Source organism: Calonectris borealis, chromosome 19 (genome assembly GCF_964195595.1).
Source record: "Calonectris borealis chromosome 19, bCalBor7.hap1.2, whole genome shotgun sequence".
Taxonomy (NCBI): domain Eukaryota; kingdom Metazoa; phylum Chordata; class Aves; order Procellariiformes; family Procellariidae; genus Calonectris; species Calonectris borealis.
The window spans coordinates 366,559-383,253 of NC_134330.1; the positions used below are offsets into that span (position 1 = coordinate 366,559).

Below are 16,695 nucleotides of genomic sequence, written 5' to 3' on the forward strand. Positions count from 1 at the left end.
GGCCCGCCTGCTCCGCGCCTCGCCCTCACGGCATCCCGCGCAGGGGGGCGGGCGAGACCAGCACCAGCGGGCCGCCCCGCCCGCTGCCGCTGAGGAAGGGCCCGGGCCCGGGCCCGGACCTACCGGGACGCTGCTCAAACCCGCTCCTGGCAACCGTCGCCGCAGAGGCCGCCGGGAAGCGGCCAGGCGGCCGGAGCCGCGCGGAACTACGGTGCCCGACGCGGGCCAGGGGCGGAGCCCGCCCCTTCCCGCCGCCGCCGCTGCCTCCTCCTCCTCCTCCTCCTGCGGGCGCCATGGGCTGGGAGGAGAAGCAGGTCCGCGGGTACCCCGAGTTCGTGCAGACGGCGCAGCGGTTCCACGGCCGGCCCATCTTCGCGCTCTTCTGCGGCGACAAGGATGCCGAGGGCAGGAGCTGGTGCCCGGACTGCGTGACGGGTGAGGCCCGCGGGGCGCGGCGCGGCGGGTGGGATGCCCCGCTCCCCGCTAGGGGGGCCTCGGCAGGCGCAGAGGCGGACGTGGCCGGCGGCGCCCCGGAGCGGGGCGGAGGAGCGCCCTTCTCCCTCGGCCCTCGCAGGGCCCCCGGCAGCGGCGGAACGACCCTGGTGGCGGGGGCGCCCGCGGCGCTCAGCCCCGCGGGGACCGTGCTAACTGCCCCCCGTTCGGGCCGGCTGCCCTTGCCCGCGGGTACGCGCTCCCTCTCTCCTGTTTGCCCGAGGAAGCCGGAGAAGCTCCAGGTGCCCTTCCTGGGACACGTAAGGTGGGCCACTAGCAGCTCCCGGTGCAGAGTGGCCTCACAACATCCTGTCTCCGTTATCAAGGACGTGAGCTTGGAGCGCCAGCTTCACGTACCAAGTGAATTCACGTACCATTCGTGAATCTAACCGGCAGTGTAGGCTGTGACTAGGAGCTGGCTAAAGCTGCTGCCTCACTAACAAGCTGCCCGTGCTGCTCTCGGTTTTGCTAGCCACATTCCATTGAATGGCATGTAATGTAACATGTTTTTCAGTGCAGGCTGGTACAAAGGCCTAGCAAAAGATTAGATGTGAATCTTATGATCAGTTAATTCACTTCTGCTTTACATGTCAAGAGGCAGAAGTGACCTACCAGTCAGTGTCTGGCAGTAGAATATGAAGGCAGTTCCTCAGAAAACATTGCACTGCACTTTCTCGATCATATATGCCAGAGCACATATGGAAAGTGCTTACCGCGCTGATGGGCTTTTATACAGACAGGAGGCAATATTTATTTTTCTTACTTGTTAAGGTAGAAATTGGCCTTTACTCAAAGAGCAGTCCCTTCAACGTTGAGCATGTAAATTCTGCAAAGCTTGGGGATAACCAGATGAAACAAAATACAGATCTCTACCTGAAGCAGACAAAACATTAATTAGCAGCCTTGCTGGTCAAAATAGATCAGTGTGATTCTGTAGCACAGTAAAAGTATTAACTACTAATACATTTTAAAAATTACTCTCTAGCTGAACCGGTTGTGAGGAAGGAACTTCATAACATGCCCGATGAGTCTGTATTCATCTACTGCCTAGTAGGAGACAGAGCCTAGTAAGTAACTGTTTTAATGCCGACAACTGATAAAACTGCTATTCATGGACTGGAGGTTAACTGACTGAACTGTCCTTTTCTGCAAGAAATGAAGCATTTTTTTGAGTTTTGAGGTCTACACCATCCCTAATGTGAACTATCTGCACGCTTGTTCTGAGAAGTGGGTTGGGGGAGGTGCAAGGCAAAGACCTTTGAATCATCCTTTTGAAGGAATTTTAATAGGCTAACTTCAAACTGCACCTCTACAAACTGCACCTCTTAACCCCTTCTTCCTGAACAGCTGGAAAGATCCCAACAATGAATTCAGGAAGAATCTGAAACTAACAGGAGTGCCTACACTACTGAAATATGGAACAGTAAGTAATTTATTGTATGTTCTGGATCTACAAGCATTCAGATGGGAAACTGGCAGGAGCTTATGGCTGTAAATGAATTATTCATGCATGTTTTCTGATACCCTCTCTTGTTTAAAAGGAACAGACAATTAGGAACAGCTCTTCTGTTCCCACCCATGCACTCTTCCCAGCTCAAACAGTTCCTCAAGAGAGAACCACTCTGCTTTCTGTATAATGTTGTCTATAATAAACATATAATAAAAAAAATATGTACACTTAGCATGTAGTGGTTGAGGGGTAGAGAAAATTCTTAGCAACATACTGTTAGCTTCCTGACTTGCAGCTCCTCAAATTTTAAAAAATCCAAATGCTGAATTATGGGAGTGAAACAAAGTTATGTGCAGTATACTCTTGATTCAGACAGACTACAGCTCAAGTTTTAACTTGTGCATATTATTTAAATTAGCAGCTACTTTCTTAGAAATGCCTCTTCCAAACCCTCAGGCATTTTTCAATTATTCTTACCTTGCTTGCTCTACCCCACCCTACCCCCCACTCTCCCCAGAAAAACAGTTGCTGGAGTATAGCTAATGTTAGTATGGACAAATGGCTCTAGTCTAGAACAGGTTTTTGAATTGCCCCTAAACAATCTTTTCTTTCAGCCTCAGAAGCTGGTGGAAGAAGAATGTTTTAAAGCAGAGCTTGTGCGTATGTTGTTTACTGAAGACTAAATCCTCCGGTAGTCAATCATGTATGAAGATGTTAATCTCAAGTTATTTGCAGTGTCCTTTCAAGGAATCCTTAACCTTTTCTAAAACTTTCATGGTTAATTACTTCAGACTAGTCAAGATAAATGTAATTAAATTCTAGGTCCAAACCTTCCACTAAAATCCTGCAAAAAACCCTGTATCTTTCCTTTCATGTTCAAATAAACTTGAGTTTGCAAACAGTCTCTTTTCAAAGGAGCTGAGCTCATGTTATAAACCAAGACAGCAGCCTACAATTACTGAAGAGTAAGATTTAACTGCTGAGTTATACCTTTAATAGTGAATAAGGGGGGCGGGGTGGTAGGAGAAACAGAAAAAGCTGCTTGTTCTTCCTAAATCTGACTTTACATAGCTACTGAAACTGTTAAGATAAATTTGCAGCGCCAGAGATGTTTAATGGCTTATCTGTTCAGTCTAAGTACGATAAGCTGAAGGCTGACAGTCCTGGTGCCAGTGATGACGTTAAGGGTTAACAGTTGCAGTACCAGCTCCTACAAGGATATGAAATATAACATGAATGCAGCACATATCCCTGACAGCTGCCAATATGTGTGTTCTTACAATAAAAACTATACAGGTATAAATGGCAAATGCTTCTCCACTACTGCAAGTGTTTACACCTTTTTTTGTAACACAAATTGTTTTCACTACACATACTGTAGAGAAGCCTAAGAGCAGCCACTATTTCACTGGCAGAAAACCAAGATTAAAATAAACTGACTTTAATGAAGCAGATACAGCTACAGCCATTTCCTTCTGTTGAGTATCTGCAAAGTTTATTACTGCTTATCTGTGCTCCAATCCTGCAGTCCTTGTCTCGTCACACTTTGATTTCTATCTCTAAAACATGCTGTAAGAAAAACTCTCTAAGACCCCCAGCAACAATGATTACCAGGTAAACAGAAATGACAAGTAATAGCTCAGCTCGGTTTCAAGGCAAAAATCCACAATTTAGATTTTGTACAATATCATCACTTCAACTTTGCTCATCCAGCAGTTGTAAAAAGTGGGGAGGGAGTTCTTAGCCACACTTTGAGACACATCATTATTCTCCAGGGAAAATGCTTCCTAAAAACAGACTTCTGAGCTACACTTTGTGTTAGATACTTAAATGTCAATGCCCTCAAAACTATGTTTGTTTTAAAAATCAAGAGGAATCAACAACTATAGTAAGTAATGCTCTTACAAAATTGTCCATGCTACAAAATAAATTGCAGAAGTAGGTGGTTATCAGTCTTGTATCTTTAAAAAAAGCTGATGAAAGGAAAAAAAATCCAGTCCCTTGATAAATCAAAAATAAACACCCAGAACCAAACTTACAAAAGGGTTCATTCCTCTCTTGTAAATACTTCAACTGACACCAAGTACAACTCATCATCACTCTTCCAAGCGTTTTTCATTTTACAGAGGTGTTGTTTTGTTGCTGCTGCTCTGCAAGTGCTTGCTGGAGGCGCATTCTTTTCCGTGAATAGTGCTGCCAGTGAAGAATCTGTTGCTCATCAATAAATTTAGCACACTGAGCATTTACCAGTTCTTTGCGGAAATGTTCATATTGGAGCAGCTCTAACATATGCAAACATTGAGGATACCTGGATTAAAAATAAATATACTTTAATACAAGTTTTTACAAGGTACACTAAAACTGGAGTCTCCAATAATTCTGCAGTTTGTTATTTTCGTTTTATGTATGTGCTTTACTCAAGTATTGAACCACTTAAGACTGTACATATTCCACGCACTGTAACTTAATAACTTCAGTATTAGGCTAGGAAACAAGGAGTCCTGTAACAGTTTATAAATGGATATACATGCTTGCTTAGAGTAGCTTTTCTAATGGCTAGATTTTACTAAAACAAATACGTAACAACTACGATATCTGTTTCCAAAGCTCATTTAAAGAACATAACCAAGAACTGTTCTCCCAAAATTTTGTACACTCACAAAAATGCAAAGTCATCCTTTGTTTCGTGTAAGCATCAACAATGCAAAATCACTCTTAAAATGTACTTACTGGGCCTAACAGGAGTAATTTTGTACCATAATGTTCAATAGGTTTTTTTTAAACAAATGGTAAAGTGCAGACAGAGGCTGCAAAAGGAAGATTCCATGCACGACTCATGAAAGACAGGTTTTATAATTTTTTCTATTCTTGCTACATCTGGACTGTTAGAAACAGGAAAATTTATGTTGCATATAAACACAATGGGGAGAACAAAGGTAAGGTTACAGGCAGAAATCAAATACTGACATGCTTCTGTACAGTACATAACAGAAGGTAAACATCAAATCATTAAAATGCAGAAGCCTAAATGATTTTAACACTTACTTCAGGTATTTTGCATATTCAGGTTCTTTCCAATAAAGTAAATATTTAAGATAATTTACAAAAGCTTTGTCTTTGAAGTAGCCTCTTTGTGCAAGAACTGAAATAAAATGACAAATAAGGAATTGTCAGTTACGGATGCGTGAAAAAGATCTGCCAAGCTTGAAGAATATGTATTCACAAAACTACAAAAAGGCACTTTAGTCAAAACTTTTATCATTACAAGCAAATTTCGATAATTCAAAATGAAAAAAACACAGGGGAAAATATTTTTTTATGTCAACATACTAGGCATAATAAACTAGTCTCATCTCCCCCGCAGTATGTATCTTTCTCACAACAGCAAGGAAGAGAGCAGCTTTTTGAAAGAGGAAATTTTGACTACAGCATCAAAATCGGCAGGGGATTCAAGGGAATTCAGCATAGTACCTGAAATTACTATTAACACTAATAAAATTCTGTTTTCAGATAAAGGAATACCGTTAACTTGACATTACTTTTTAACTACAGACTTGAGCAACTTATTTTTTTCATTTCAACCAATAAAACATTTTGCATTTTAAAAAACCCACCTGTTAGAAATCTAGACAAATATTTACAGACTACCTTTATGCTGTGAAAGACCCATTCCCTTTTCTTTGTTTATCCCTCTCTCTCCCTGTTTAACATTACCAGTAATAATAAACACCATTAAACTATATTCATTCCTTAGAATCCTGATATTTACTTTTAAGTACTCACAGTTGAGGTAATTCGGATTTGCCAGACATTGAACAAACTCTAACTCCAGCTGGAACCGAAGTCGATTTCCTGTATCATCTGATACATGAGAAAAACAGTAAGAATTGGACCCACACAATAGATTTAAGAGTAATTTTCTCAGTTTGAGCCATGCAAATAGAGATAATGTGTTTAAACAGGAGAAAAAGCAGTAACTCCCCGTAATAAATACAGATTCATTTAGCAAAACCTTCATTACGTAAATCAGTGTTGGGCCTGCATTAATAAACACACTGGGTGGTTTTGTTTGTTTGTTTGTTTTTGTTTTTTTTTTTACAGCCAAGCAAGTACAAAGAATGGAGGAATGCCCACTGACACTTTGTTTAGAGTTAGGGAAAAGGAAAGAGCAAGAAGGCTGGAATATTTGTACAGGGAAAACTGGGAAGATAAGAACAGAGAACTGCAAACAGCCCACTGAAATCCTAGTTGTATGTGTTTTTAAAAGTGGTGCGACAGCTTTTTTTTTTTTTTCCCCCTTCAGAAAGATATCTTGATATAGTACACTAGTGAGAATACTGCAATGTTCTCACAGTACAATTACACCAATCACTAGTGGTATACTGTTGGGGTTGATACGGGATCCAGTGCTGTTTGACATCTTTATTAATAACCTAGATGATACGACAGACTGCATACGCAGCAAGTTTCTAGATTACATAAAGCTGGGAGGAGTGGCTGAAATGCAGGAGGGTTGTGCAGCCGTTCAGAGGGACCTCAACAGGCTGGAGAAATGGGCCAACAGGAATCTCATGAAGTTCAACAAAGTGAAATGAGGCCAACTTTCAGAAAAGCAGCTTTGCAGAAAAGGACTTGGGGTCCTGGTGGACAAGTTGAATATGACTTGTAATGAGCCGTTGCAGCAAAGAAGCTCAACAGCATCCTGGGCTGCATTAGGAAAAGCACTGCCAGCAGGTCAAGGGAGGTGATCCTTCCCCTCTACTCAGCAGTGGTGAGACCTCCTCTGATGTGCTGCATCCAATTATGGGCTCCCCAGGACAAGACAGACATGGATATACAGGAGCAAGTCCAGCAAAGGGATACAAAGATAATTCAGGGACTGGAGCTTCTGACATAGAAAGAGAGGCTGAGAGAGCTGGGACTGTTCAGCTTTGAGAACAAAAGGCTTGGCGATGATCTTATCAATGTGTATAAATATGTGATGTGCGGAAATGAAGACAGAATCAAACTCTTCTCTGTGGTGCCCAGAGAAAAGACAAAAGGCAATGGGCACAAACTAAAATACAGGAAATTCCTTTTAAACAGAAGTCTGGGGTTTTGTGGGGTTGGTTTGTTTGTTTGTGATTTTTGGGGGGCTGCTTTTTTTTTTAAAAAAAAAAAAAACAAACCTGTGAAGGTGATTGATCATAGGAACATGTTGCCCAGAGAGGCTGTGGAATTTCCGTCCTTGGAGATACTGAAGACCTGATTAGACAAAGTCCTGAGCAATCCGGTCTAGCTGACCCTGCTTTGAGCAGGGGGTTGGGCTAGATAATCTCCAAAGGTTCCTTTGAACATAAACTATTCTGAAATTCTGCCAAACAGTCCCATCTTGAAAGGTGAAATGTGGAAGAACAGCCTACTTACTTGAACCCAACACCACATCAAAGCTGGGTACTGACAGTTTTTGCCTATTTAGCAGTGGTCATAAGAAATTCACTTAATTTCTGCATTTATGCCCTTGACTGTATGAGCTGGGGGCTACCATACCAAAACAGAGGAATAAAGAATCAACTGACTTTCTTATTTTTAGAATCACTCCATCAAAGTATCTTCATTTTAGATTTTTTTCTTTTTCAGTGTCACTGTATTCTAGAAAAACGTCTCTCTCTGCTATTGGTGTAAACAATGTTATTTGATCCAGGTTGGTTATTACAGATTTTCCCTCACCTGTTTTTACCATATCGCTTATATTTGTATTAATTTTGAAAACTATTAAATATCTCATTGAGAACATAAGCTCTAGAGGATCCTGACAGGGAAAAAAAAACTCCATGTAAATGATGATTCTACATTTAAAATTTTTTTTTTACAAACTACTACACAGTCATTTTTTAAATCTGTTTAAAATAGCCCACATTGCCTTTAGTTCTTTTAATTTTTGCAGCATCAACGAAGACTAAGTAAAATACTTCAAGTAGGAGTAATTATTTATGTAATACTTATAAAACTTATGACATAAAAATTAGGTCATAGTAATTTAATAAATTCTATTTGCTGTTATATTTTAGTGACAAGTTTCTAATTCCTTAGTGACTCCCATCTCACACCTCTGAACATTTCCATACTACAGAGAAATGGCTATGTCCTTAAAAAAAAAAAGAAACTTGAACAGAGACTACCTGAGCAGTACAATGCAAGTTGAGAACACGGGTAACAATAGGGAGAACCCATAGGTCGTAACCATCACGAACACATAACAAACTCTTATTGATGGAAGACGGGCTCTCAATTCTCAGAGGTCTGCTGTTACCACTAGAGACCACTCATTCACAGGACTGTGAGGCCAACTTCCAGTTCCCAGCTGCGGCCATAGACAAACCTTAACACCAGGATATACATGCTTCTGAAAAAGCTGCATCTAAACACACCTTCCTTTTTCTAAAAAGCTACCCAGGCATAGCAACTAGCCCAGGACTCATGGAGAACTGTGAAAACCAACGCCTTCCACAGGAATAAAGATGAAGGACAGACTGGGATTGACTGAAGGCCTTGTGCTCCCAGATGTGCAGCTCCGATTCCTGAATCAAGGGCAAATGTTAAAAATGAGGTCGGGGTGTCGCCCGTGGCAAAAGCTACTTAGGAGTTTTGGGAAAGCGGGCTTTAGCTCTACAGCCACAGTGCGCCCTCTGATGCCCTCTCGCCACCTCCCCTCCCACGGCGTCTGGGAGGATGCGGGCCGCGGGTGCTTCCCGGCGCGCCGCGGACGGCGGCAACGGAGCAAACGGGGTGCAGGTGCAGGCCTGACCAGGACGGAAACGGGAGGGCCCGCGAGCGTGCGGGGCAGCGGGAGCTAGCCCCAAGTCCCCTTCTTCCCCCTGAGGAAGCGGGCTCAGAACATGTCCAGAACCTGCCGCCCGCAAGGGCCGCGCCACGCCGGCCGCGGCTCCTGTGCGGCAGGACGGCAGGCGGCGTCTCCCCGTGCCGCAAGCGCTCGGCCTGCCCGCCCCTCGCCGCCCTGTCCCGCCGGACCCAGCACGCCAGCGCCCGGGAGGCAGCGGCAACCGCCACCTCTCACCTGTCTCCATGGCGGATTGCCGGGCTGCGCGACTCGCCCAGACACAAGATGTCGACGGGGACAGCCGCGGCCGGAAGCCCGGCGGAAAGCGGCACTGAGGCACGCTGGGAAGGCGGCGGCGGTTGCCCGGCAACGGGCCGGGCCGCGGCTCCTCGCCCGGTGCACCGCCCGCGGGGCGGGGTGTGCGCCCGGGGTAGGCGGGAAGGCGAGCAGCGCGGCGGGCCGCGGGCCAGCGGCGAGCCCGCCCGGCAGAGGCAGGTGGGGTGCTGGGAGCGGAGCCCGCTCCCGGCCGCCTGCGTTGGTGGTAGTCCGTCAGGAGCGGCGGTGGAGGCCACTCGGGAGCGGGCTCCAGAGCCAGGCACTCCGCCGGCAGAGAGCGGGAACGGCCGGCGCGGCGCTGCCTTCTCCTCATGCACTGCAGTTTTCCCCACGGTAAAGGGAGTTCCTCGTGAAAGTTTTCATTCATCATTCTCAAATGTATGACGACAGGATTCCTCATTCTGCATTCGTTTTTAGATACTGATAGAACATCCCTTGGACAAATGCCGATTATATTTTGAATTTTCAGTTTCCTATGTCTGTAATTTGAAAAAATATTCAGAGATTTCAATACCCAAATAAAAGCCCAGACTGGATACAGTACTGGAAAAATTCCTCCCTTTTCAAGTTGCTCTGCTGTCCTGTGGTCTGCTGCAACTCACTTCAAACTTTCAAGTGTCAGAAGTAAAAAAATCGGAAATACTCAGAAACCAAAGTACAAACTCCAGTGTATTTTTAAACGACCAAAGTTCAGTTTTACATCAATCACTTCACTCTGAAAACTTTGCAAGCAAAACAAATGAACCTCTGAAAACTTTATTTACCACCTTTATGCAGCAGTCTCCAAAAATGTGCAAGCTTTTACCATCTGGAAAAGGAAGTCACATATGCAATGCTAGTTCCAATGGGATCCAGCGTAGGCATAAAGATAACATCCTTATGACTACATTTTATAGGCTTCTTTCCTAAACAAGAAAAGAATATTCCTTCTAACACAAAAAGAATATTCCTTCTAACAGTAATATGACTGGAAAGGTTAGCATTTTGTCAATGTTATCCAGATATTATAAACCAGCCATGTGACCTACCCTCTGGTAGATGAGTAAGGAGGACATTTTAAGAGTGCATTTCTCAGAGCTCTGTACTGCCCCAAAGCAATAGCAACAGAATTTCTGGAGGAGATTGGTAGGTTAAACATAACTGGTCTTCCAGAAATGATGGATTTGTTATAAAATGGGTGCAGAAGTCTTTTCCAAATGTTGGAAGCAGTTTGGACCAAGACATTGCAAAGTTGGTTGGAGGAAAAGCCCCTTAAGGCTCATTTCAGTAAGCAATTTGGTGCTTATGATATAAAACAAGTGCTCTGTACTTAAAAATCAAGCAGAAATGATTATTTGACATTTTGATCTCTTTATGATCTATAGTAAGAGGTTACTGCTTTTCTAACTGTACAAAATATTTTAAGTTAGAATTCGATATAAGTGATTTTAAAAATCACTTTATTAAATCTAGGATGTGCCAGAAGTGAAAATAAGCCAAGTAAATCCATGAACAGCAGAACTTACGAAATCTGTTTTTCTGCAGCTTCTTTCTGTGGAGGTTTTATGATGTCCAAAACTCTAGCTGAGCTCATGCTAGAGCCCCCTCAGTGGAACTGCAGAGGGTTTGTCTCTAGACAGAGCCTTTACCTAGAGAGCAGTCTGCCTTAAACCCACAACGAATATCTCGAGGCTAGAATTTTTCATTCTACTTACCTGGCACTGTTGTTGTTCTGGGAGGCAGTGACATGTCTTGAAGTGCTCATTTTTGCCATGGATCTTTGCATTTATGTTTTTATCAATGCTGCCATTAGTGAGTCATCAATCCTCCAGGTTTCTCAAGAAGACCTCGTGTTCCAGTTCTGAACTGTTCGTGCTCTAACATCACAGATTTAATGATGTACAAAGTGAGTAAACAACCTTTTGAAGAAAATTAATGTTGGAGTAGTGATTTGTTCTGTCATGTAAGGGAGCTTTTACCATATATGCAATTCAGTTCAAATTCCATTAAAAGGTAGCTTTGGGGTCAATGTTCTAGTCATGTTTTTTTCCCCAGATAGATAGATAAATGCTTGAGCTGAGAAGGATAAAAAGAGGATGATGTTGTGTTTGTATTTGCAGAACATTCATTTTAACTTTGTACTCAACAAGCCATTACTGATCACTTGCAGAGCAGAAGGAAACGGAAAGAAGAGCCTCAACCCTACCATACTGAACTATGTTTTGATTTTTTTTTTTTCTTTCTGCTCATTGGACAGAGATTTGAGCTTGGACTTTGTTTTGTTTTTCATAGCAACTTTACAATGAGCCAAGTAGATTTCAGTCAACCTCTGCAGGTAATTCTTCATTCATTAAAAAAAAAAAAAAATTGTATTAGAGTGAAACCAGTTAATAAACAAATGCTCCAAGAGGGCAGAGCAGAACTGCACTGTTGCATCAGCACCCTGGAGAGGAGCCCAGCTTCTGAGGTTGTAAATTAATTCCAGAAGTTGCAGTTCTGCCTGGTGTTACATACTAAATTTTCAAAACTTGGCTGAAACAAAAACCCCAATGGTTTAGCAGTGTCAAGCTAGCTTAGGCTCACTGCTACGACAATTGTATTATTAGGCACTTGTGCAACAGTACACTGTACACAGACTTACCTGAAACCTGACTGATTTTTTTTTTCCTTTTTTTTTTTTTTTAAAAAGTGATTTGCTATTTTCATTTGTTGAACTATTTTCAACCTCTTAGTTAACATTTTTCTATAATACTATAATTTCCTATGTGGTATGATTTTTTTTTCCCTGGGAATTGGATTACAAAAACCATCTAAAAAGGATTTATGCATAGTTTTTCTTAATAAAATAGGGTTGCTTTTTTTAGACAAGGTTTTAGTGGTTGTGGAATACTACCATTACTATATCAAAACATAACAAGTCACTCCCCAGTAAACACAGACTTTGGGCTAAAAGCAGAGATCAAACAAGTCCCACGTGTCTACATTGCTATTCTGGAATGTGATTTCTCTCCCAAGACTGAGGGGAGAATCCTAAAAAAGGATTGGTCACAGGAATAAATTACTATGTAAGTTTGCCAGAGTTAAGTCAAACATCTCAATTCTTGGCCATCAAAACTAGGAACAAAATTGAAAGTCAGGATCATAGTATAATAACTAAGAACATTCTCTAGGAAAAGTTGGATTTTTTTTCTGCTTTTAAATATCATTTGAGTCAAACTTTCAGGGTATAAGTGTTAACATATATGACTGCAAGCCAGGAATTTTCCATATTTTTGTGAAATCAGGACAAGATCACTGCTCCAGTTTCTCCTTTTATAGGACTAGACTGCCGTGGCTGTTGTTGTCTGTCTAAAAACTGTTTATGGAACCTTATTTTTTTCTGAGACATTTTGACAGAGTATGCTAAAATTATAGTGGATTTTTATATAAAAGACAGATATATTATCTAAGAAACAGAAATAGATGAGATAATGTTTTGTACCTTAAGCAAATTAAGCTGTTGAAAGTTGAAAACTAGATTCAAAAAATTACACATGGCTGCAGTAGTAATTACAGATAGTAGCTAAGTGACAATAAAATCAAGTTTGTGACATGTCTTTGTAAATGCTATATTTAGGAAAACCCACAGACACCAGGATACCAAAAGGTCTTTCCAGGTCCATGAAATAACATAATGTTTCTACTATCATCAATTGTTTGATCTCAATGTCTGGATTTCAACCTCTTTTTCCAACTGCCACACAGAACTTTGGAATTTTTTTTTTTTTTAATGTTAAATGAAGTATCCTCCTCTATCTTGCAAAAAAAAAAAGTCTCTCCTTTAATATCTGAGATATTATAAAGGCACTTGATTCTTTGGAGGATTCAAAGATTCCATTTCAAATTGATAACAAATTATCTCTGTAGATAAAGATTTCACATGTTCATGTCCATGACTTAATTCAGAGTTGCTTCTGAGGGCTTAAGGGTGGAAACTATTATCTTTTAATTAAAAAGTTGTCTATCCCAGTCACCTGTAGTGTTTTCCACACCGGATACTTGTAACTGACAAAAGTACAATTTTTAGCTGGATATGCCTTCCACTTATTTAAGCTTAAGTTTTACACTCATGGGTTTCAGAGAATATTAGAAGCTATAGGCTGGGTTCTGGCATTTTTAGTCATGTTGATTAGTACTGCAGTGGCAATAATGCTTTTTAGAAAATGGAATGGTTTATGGCGACAAGTACAATATAACATCATTAGAACTGGCATAGAGACACAAACACTAAATGGAGCCACTTCTGGCTGTGAAGGCACCAAAACTCCATTAGACACAAGAGAAAATAAAGTCTTGTTTGAAGTGCTATTAGATCTTGAAGGTGGATACTGAGGAAATGAAATGTTGCAAAGGGTTTATCTATGACACCATAGTATAGTGCATTTGCATTAGAAAGAAAAGATCCAGCAAGGCTTCATGAATGAAAACTGATCAAGCAGAACAGTAAGTATGTTATACCCAATGCTTGGAACCCAAGTCATCCCCTTTTGTTCATACATTTACCCATTTGCTTTGGAATAGAGTGCAAACTTGTATTGACATGGATAATGACATCTTAAAGGATTTTACCCATAGAATGCAAGACAGAGTTCTGCAGACTGGAGAGTATCCTGCTTCAAATATGGTTAAATAACAGAGAACAGAGTATGCATTATGTTATATTTATAACAAGCCAGTACACAGTCTGCAATTTTTTTACTCCAATGTTATAATTGTAATTCAATAGAAACAAGATCATAGTTATCAGTGACTGAAACAATTGTCAGAACATATTTAATTAAAGGCTTAACTGTTCACTGAGTTCTATTTTTTGAGGCCAAGAAACTGGCAGGTAATGTGCATTTCAAAAGCCAGTCTATGGCAGTCATGGTAGAACAATCTTCATCTGAAGACTGTTAAACACCATTCAATGGAGCTGTAAATTTGGTGAAATCACGAAAAAAAACCAAAACACCTGTGGCTTACTGCAGACGCTGGAATGTGTATTTATGTGACTATGGTACTCCTCTAGCTTCAGACAACCATTAGAAAGCAAAGATAAATTCAAGATTAAACGTCAAGTGTCAGAAACTATTTTATGTTTTTCTTTAATAAATTGGTTAAAAACATTTCAGTCTTCTATTCTTAGGATATCTGGAAGGCAGATGAATCTGATGTCAGCCGTTTACCAGGAGCAATATGCATTGAACCTGAGAACAATGGTCTACAACAAACATCTTTACAAAGGTGTTGCTTGCCATTTGAAACCCTTTTTAAGGTGCTGTAAGGAAAGAATTCTGCAATGAGCCAGGATATATGGGGCCTCACCTGAAGGAACTCTTATCCTGTTGAGTGCCAAATAGACCAGAAAAACTCATTTCCCAGTAATGAAGGAATGTAAAATTTCCCAAGTCTGAGATCCATAGGCAAGCTTGCAGAACAATAAACTGAATGTTATCTATTTTATAATGGTTGCAAATATGAATAATGTCACTTACTTTCCATTATATTTTGGATTACCATTATTAGTTATTTAATTTTCCAATAATAGTCCAATAATGATGTACTTTGATCCACTTTCTATGCTGTTTCATTTTTAGGCTCTTCTACTGTGGCACTGAGCAGGAGGGTGTAGGGAAAGCACCAGGAAGAATTATGTATAAAACTAAGGAAATCATTGGCATGAATTTGGAAAGAGTGGTCAAACATTGGAGCAGGCTGCCCAGGGAAGTGGTTGAGTCACCATCCCTGGAAGTATTTAAAAAACATGTAGATGAGGCCCTTAGGGACATGGTTTAGTGGGCATGGTGGTGTTGGGTTGACGGTTGGACTGGGTGATCTTAAAGGCCTTTTCCAACATTAATGATTCTATGTATCCCCTTTATTTTATATGTTTTGACTGTGTTCAGCAAGTAAGAAACAAATAGTTAATTTGGTGCTGAAACTAATAGGTATGCTTACATAGACTACAGGTGAGGGCATTTTTCTTAATAATCACAAGAATAGACCTACAGCTCTGCCAACTGGCATGGCAACATATTCCTTACAAGAGAATGTTTTTTTTAATTTAAGAAAAAAAAAATAGGGAATATCCTGGCACTACAGCTGAGAATGGAGGCTTGAGAATGCAACCTTTTGCTCCAATATAGCCTAAAAGCTCAAGAGCCAGATGAGCCATATGCAGAAGTACTGCGAGTAAATGTAAATTTTGAATGTCTAGGTTAGTTTGTTTGGATTTGTCTATACCAGACTAGCAGGTAGGGTTTTTTTGTAGATTTTGTAACTGGCACGAGTGTAAACGCTGCAGTTCTTTTTTTTGTGCTATTTCCAAACACGAACAACAGAAATGAGCAGTGGGCTATTGCACAGAGCTTCTCTGACAGCTCAAAGACTGAGTTCTTGTGTAGTGAATGAGGTCAAAACTTCAGGTCTTTCTGGAAGTTTTGAAAGGGGTGGCTGGCATAATGGTGTAGAGAAAGAAAGCTGATGGTAGACAAGCAAGAGCATTCAACTTGCTTGTCCCTAGAATGCTGAAAGGGCCAAACTGCTGGAACCTGAGCTGCAAGCTCAGATCTGAAGGAGCTTTAGACTTACTTGGGGCCTTGGCAAATCAGAGTTCTCAAAACCAAGTAATACGAATTTTGTGGAGAGCCAGACTTCAAAATGTTAGCCTTGTAGTTGCTACTTTAATGCTAGTGATAACAGAGCATGAAAATACATACTGATGTACGATACTGATTCAGACTCAAGACTAACTTTCCCTGGGTATAAACTGGATGAGCAGCTGAAGTTTATACAAACCTGCCAGTTCATGTCAGCTAAGAATCAAAGCTATGAAATCCCAGGAATGAAAATTCTGATAAAAGTCAGTAATGTTAATAAAATCATTAAGACTAAATAGAAGAACCAAACAATTTCTAGTTTTTATATCACCATCTCAACTGCCTGACTTAAGAGAATCGGCGTGGGGGAATATCACTTTCTCTTATTCTTGCACAGGATCATCTAACTATACTAGAAATAACACTGCAGTTACTTTTATAGATAAAAAAAGAGAGCACTAGAAATGCATGGTCTCCAATAATGACAATATGATTAGTGAGATTCCTTCCTACTGGAAAGTAAAACTCTAAATATTCTGTACACTCACACACAACCTCACCCACTCATGATGAAAATAACTAATTCTTGGTCATTGCAAAGGTGGTGCACAAACAGTTACAGTTTCACGGATGCCTACATAAATATTTGACAAGAATATAAACCCTCTCTTTAGCTGCATGCTAGCCAACCTGTCAGTGCTTACAGTCAAGATTACACAGGATTCAAGCAAAAAAAAAGTGCTGAATTCCTTAGGGAGCAAACGTAAATATACCTCTTGTAGGCAAAGCCCATAACCTTCGAATGCCAGGCCTACAGTAGAGTATGTTTGAATTATGTCTAACATGTAAACTTAAGTAATATGAGGTAACCTAGAGCTTATGAATAATTATACAACATCATAAAGCACACCTTGACATGTTACGTGCATTACATTCAATTTTTTTTTCTCTGTATTACAGAGTTAAAATTTTAAAGTATTTTGAGATTAATTGCCATG

At 41.0% G+C, this 16,695-nt stretch overlaps 2 protein-coding genes across 2 annotated transcripts; one reads left to right on the forward strand and one right to left on the reverse strand.

Annotated features, from left to right (window-relative positions):
* The first annotated feature begins 73 nt into the window (after nt 1-73).
* TXNDC17 (thioredoxin domain containing 17) lies at nt 74-2,843 on the forward strand. The gene is made up of 4 exons (XM_075168196.1): nt 74-435; nt 1,478-1,559; nt 1,840-1,915; nt 2,557-2,843. Exons 1-4 carry the CDS (start codon nt 294-296, stop codon nt 2,623-2,625), a joined length of 369 nt encoding a protein of 122 aa, XP_075024297.1. The 5' UTR covers nt 74-293; the 3' UTR covers nt 2,626-2,843.
* A 1,139-nt stretch (nt 2,844-3,982) lies between these two features.
* On the reverse strand, nt 3,983-9,107 carry MED31 (mediator complex subunit 31). The gene is made up of 4 exons (XM_075168195.1): nt 9,000-9,107; nt 5,726-5,803; nt 4,988-5,084; nt 3,983-4,250 (listed from the first exon to the last, which is right to left on the reverse strand). The coding sequence occupies exons 1-4, from the start codon at nt 9,007-9,009 to the stop codon at nt 4,058-4,060; spliced, it is 378 nt and encodes a 125-aa protein (XP_075024296.1). The 5' UTR covers nt 9,010-9,107; the 3' UTR covers nt 3,983-4,057.
* Between the last annotated feature and the right edge of the window lie 7,588 nt (nt 9,108-16,695).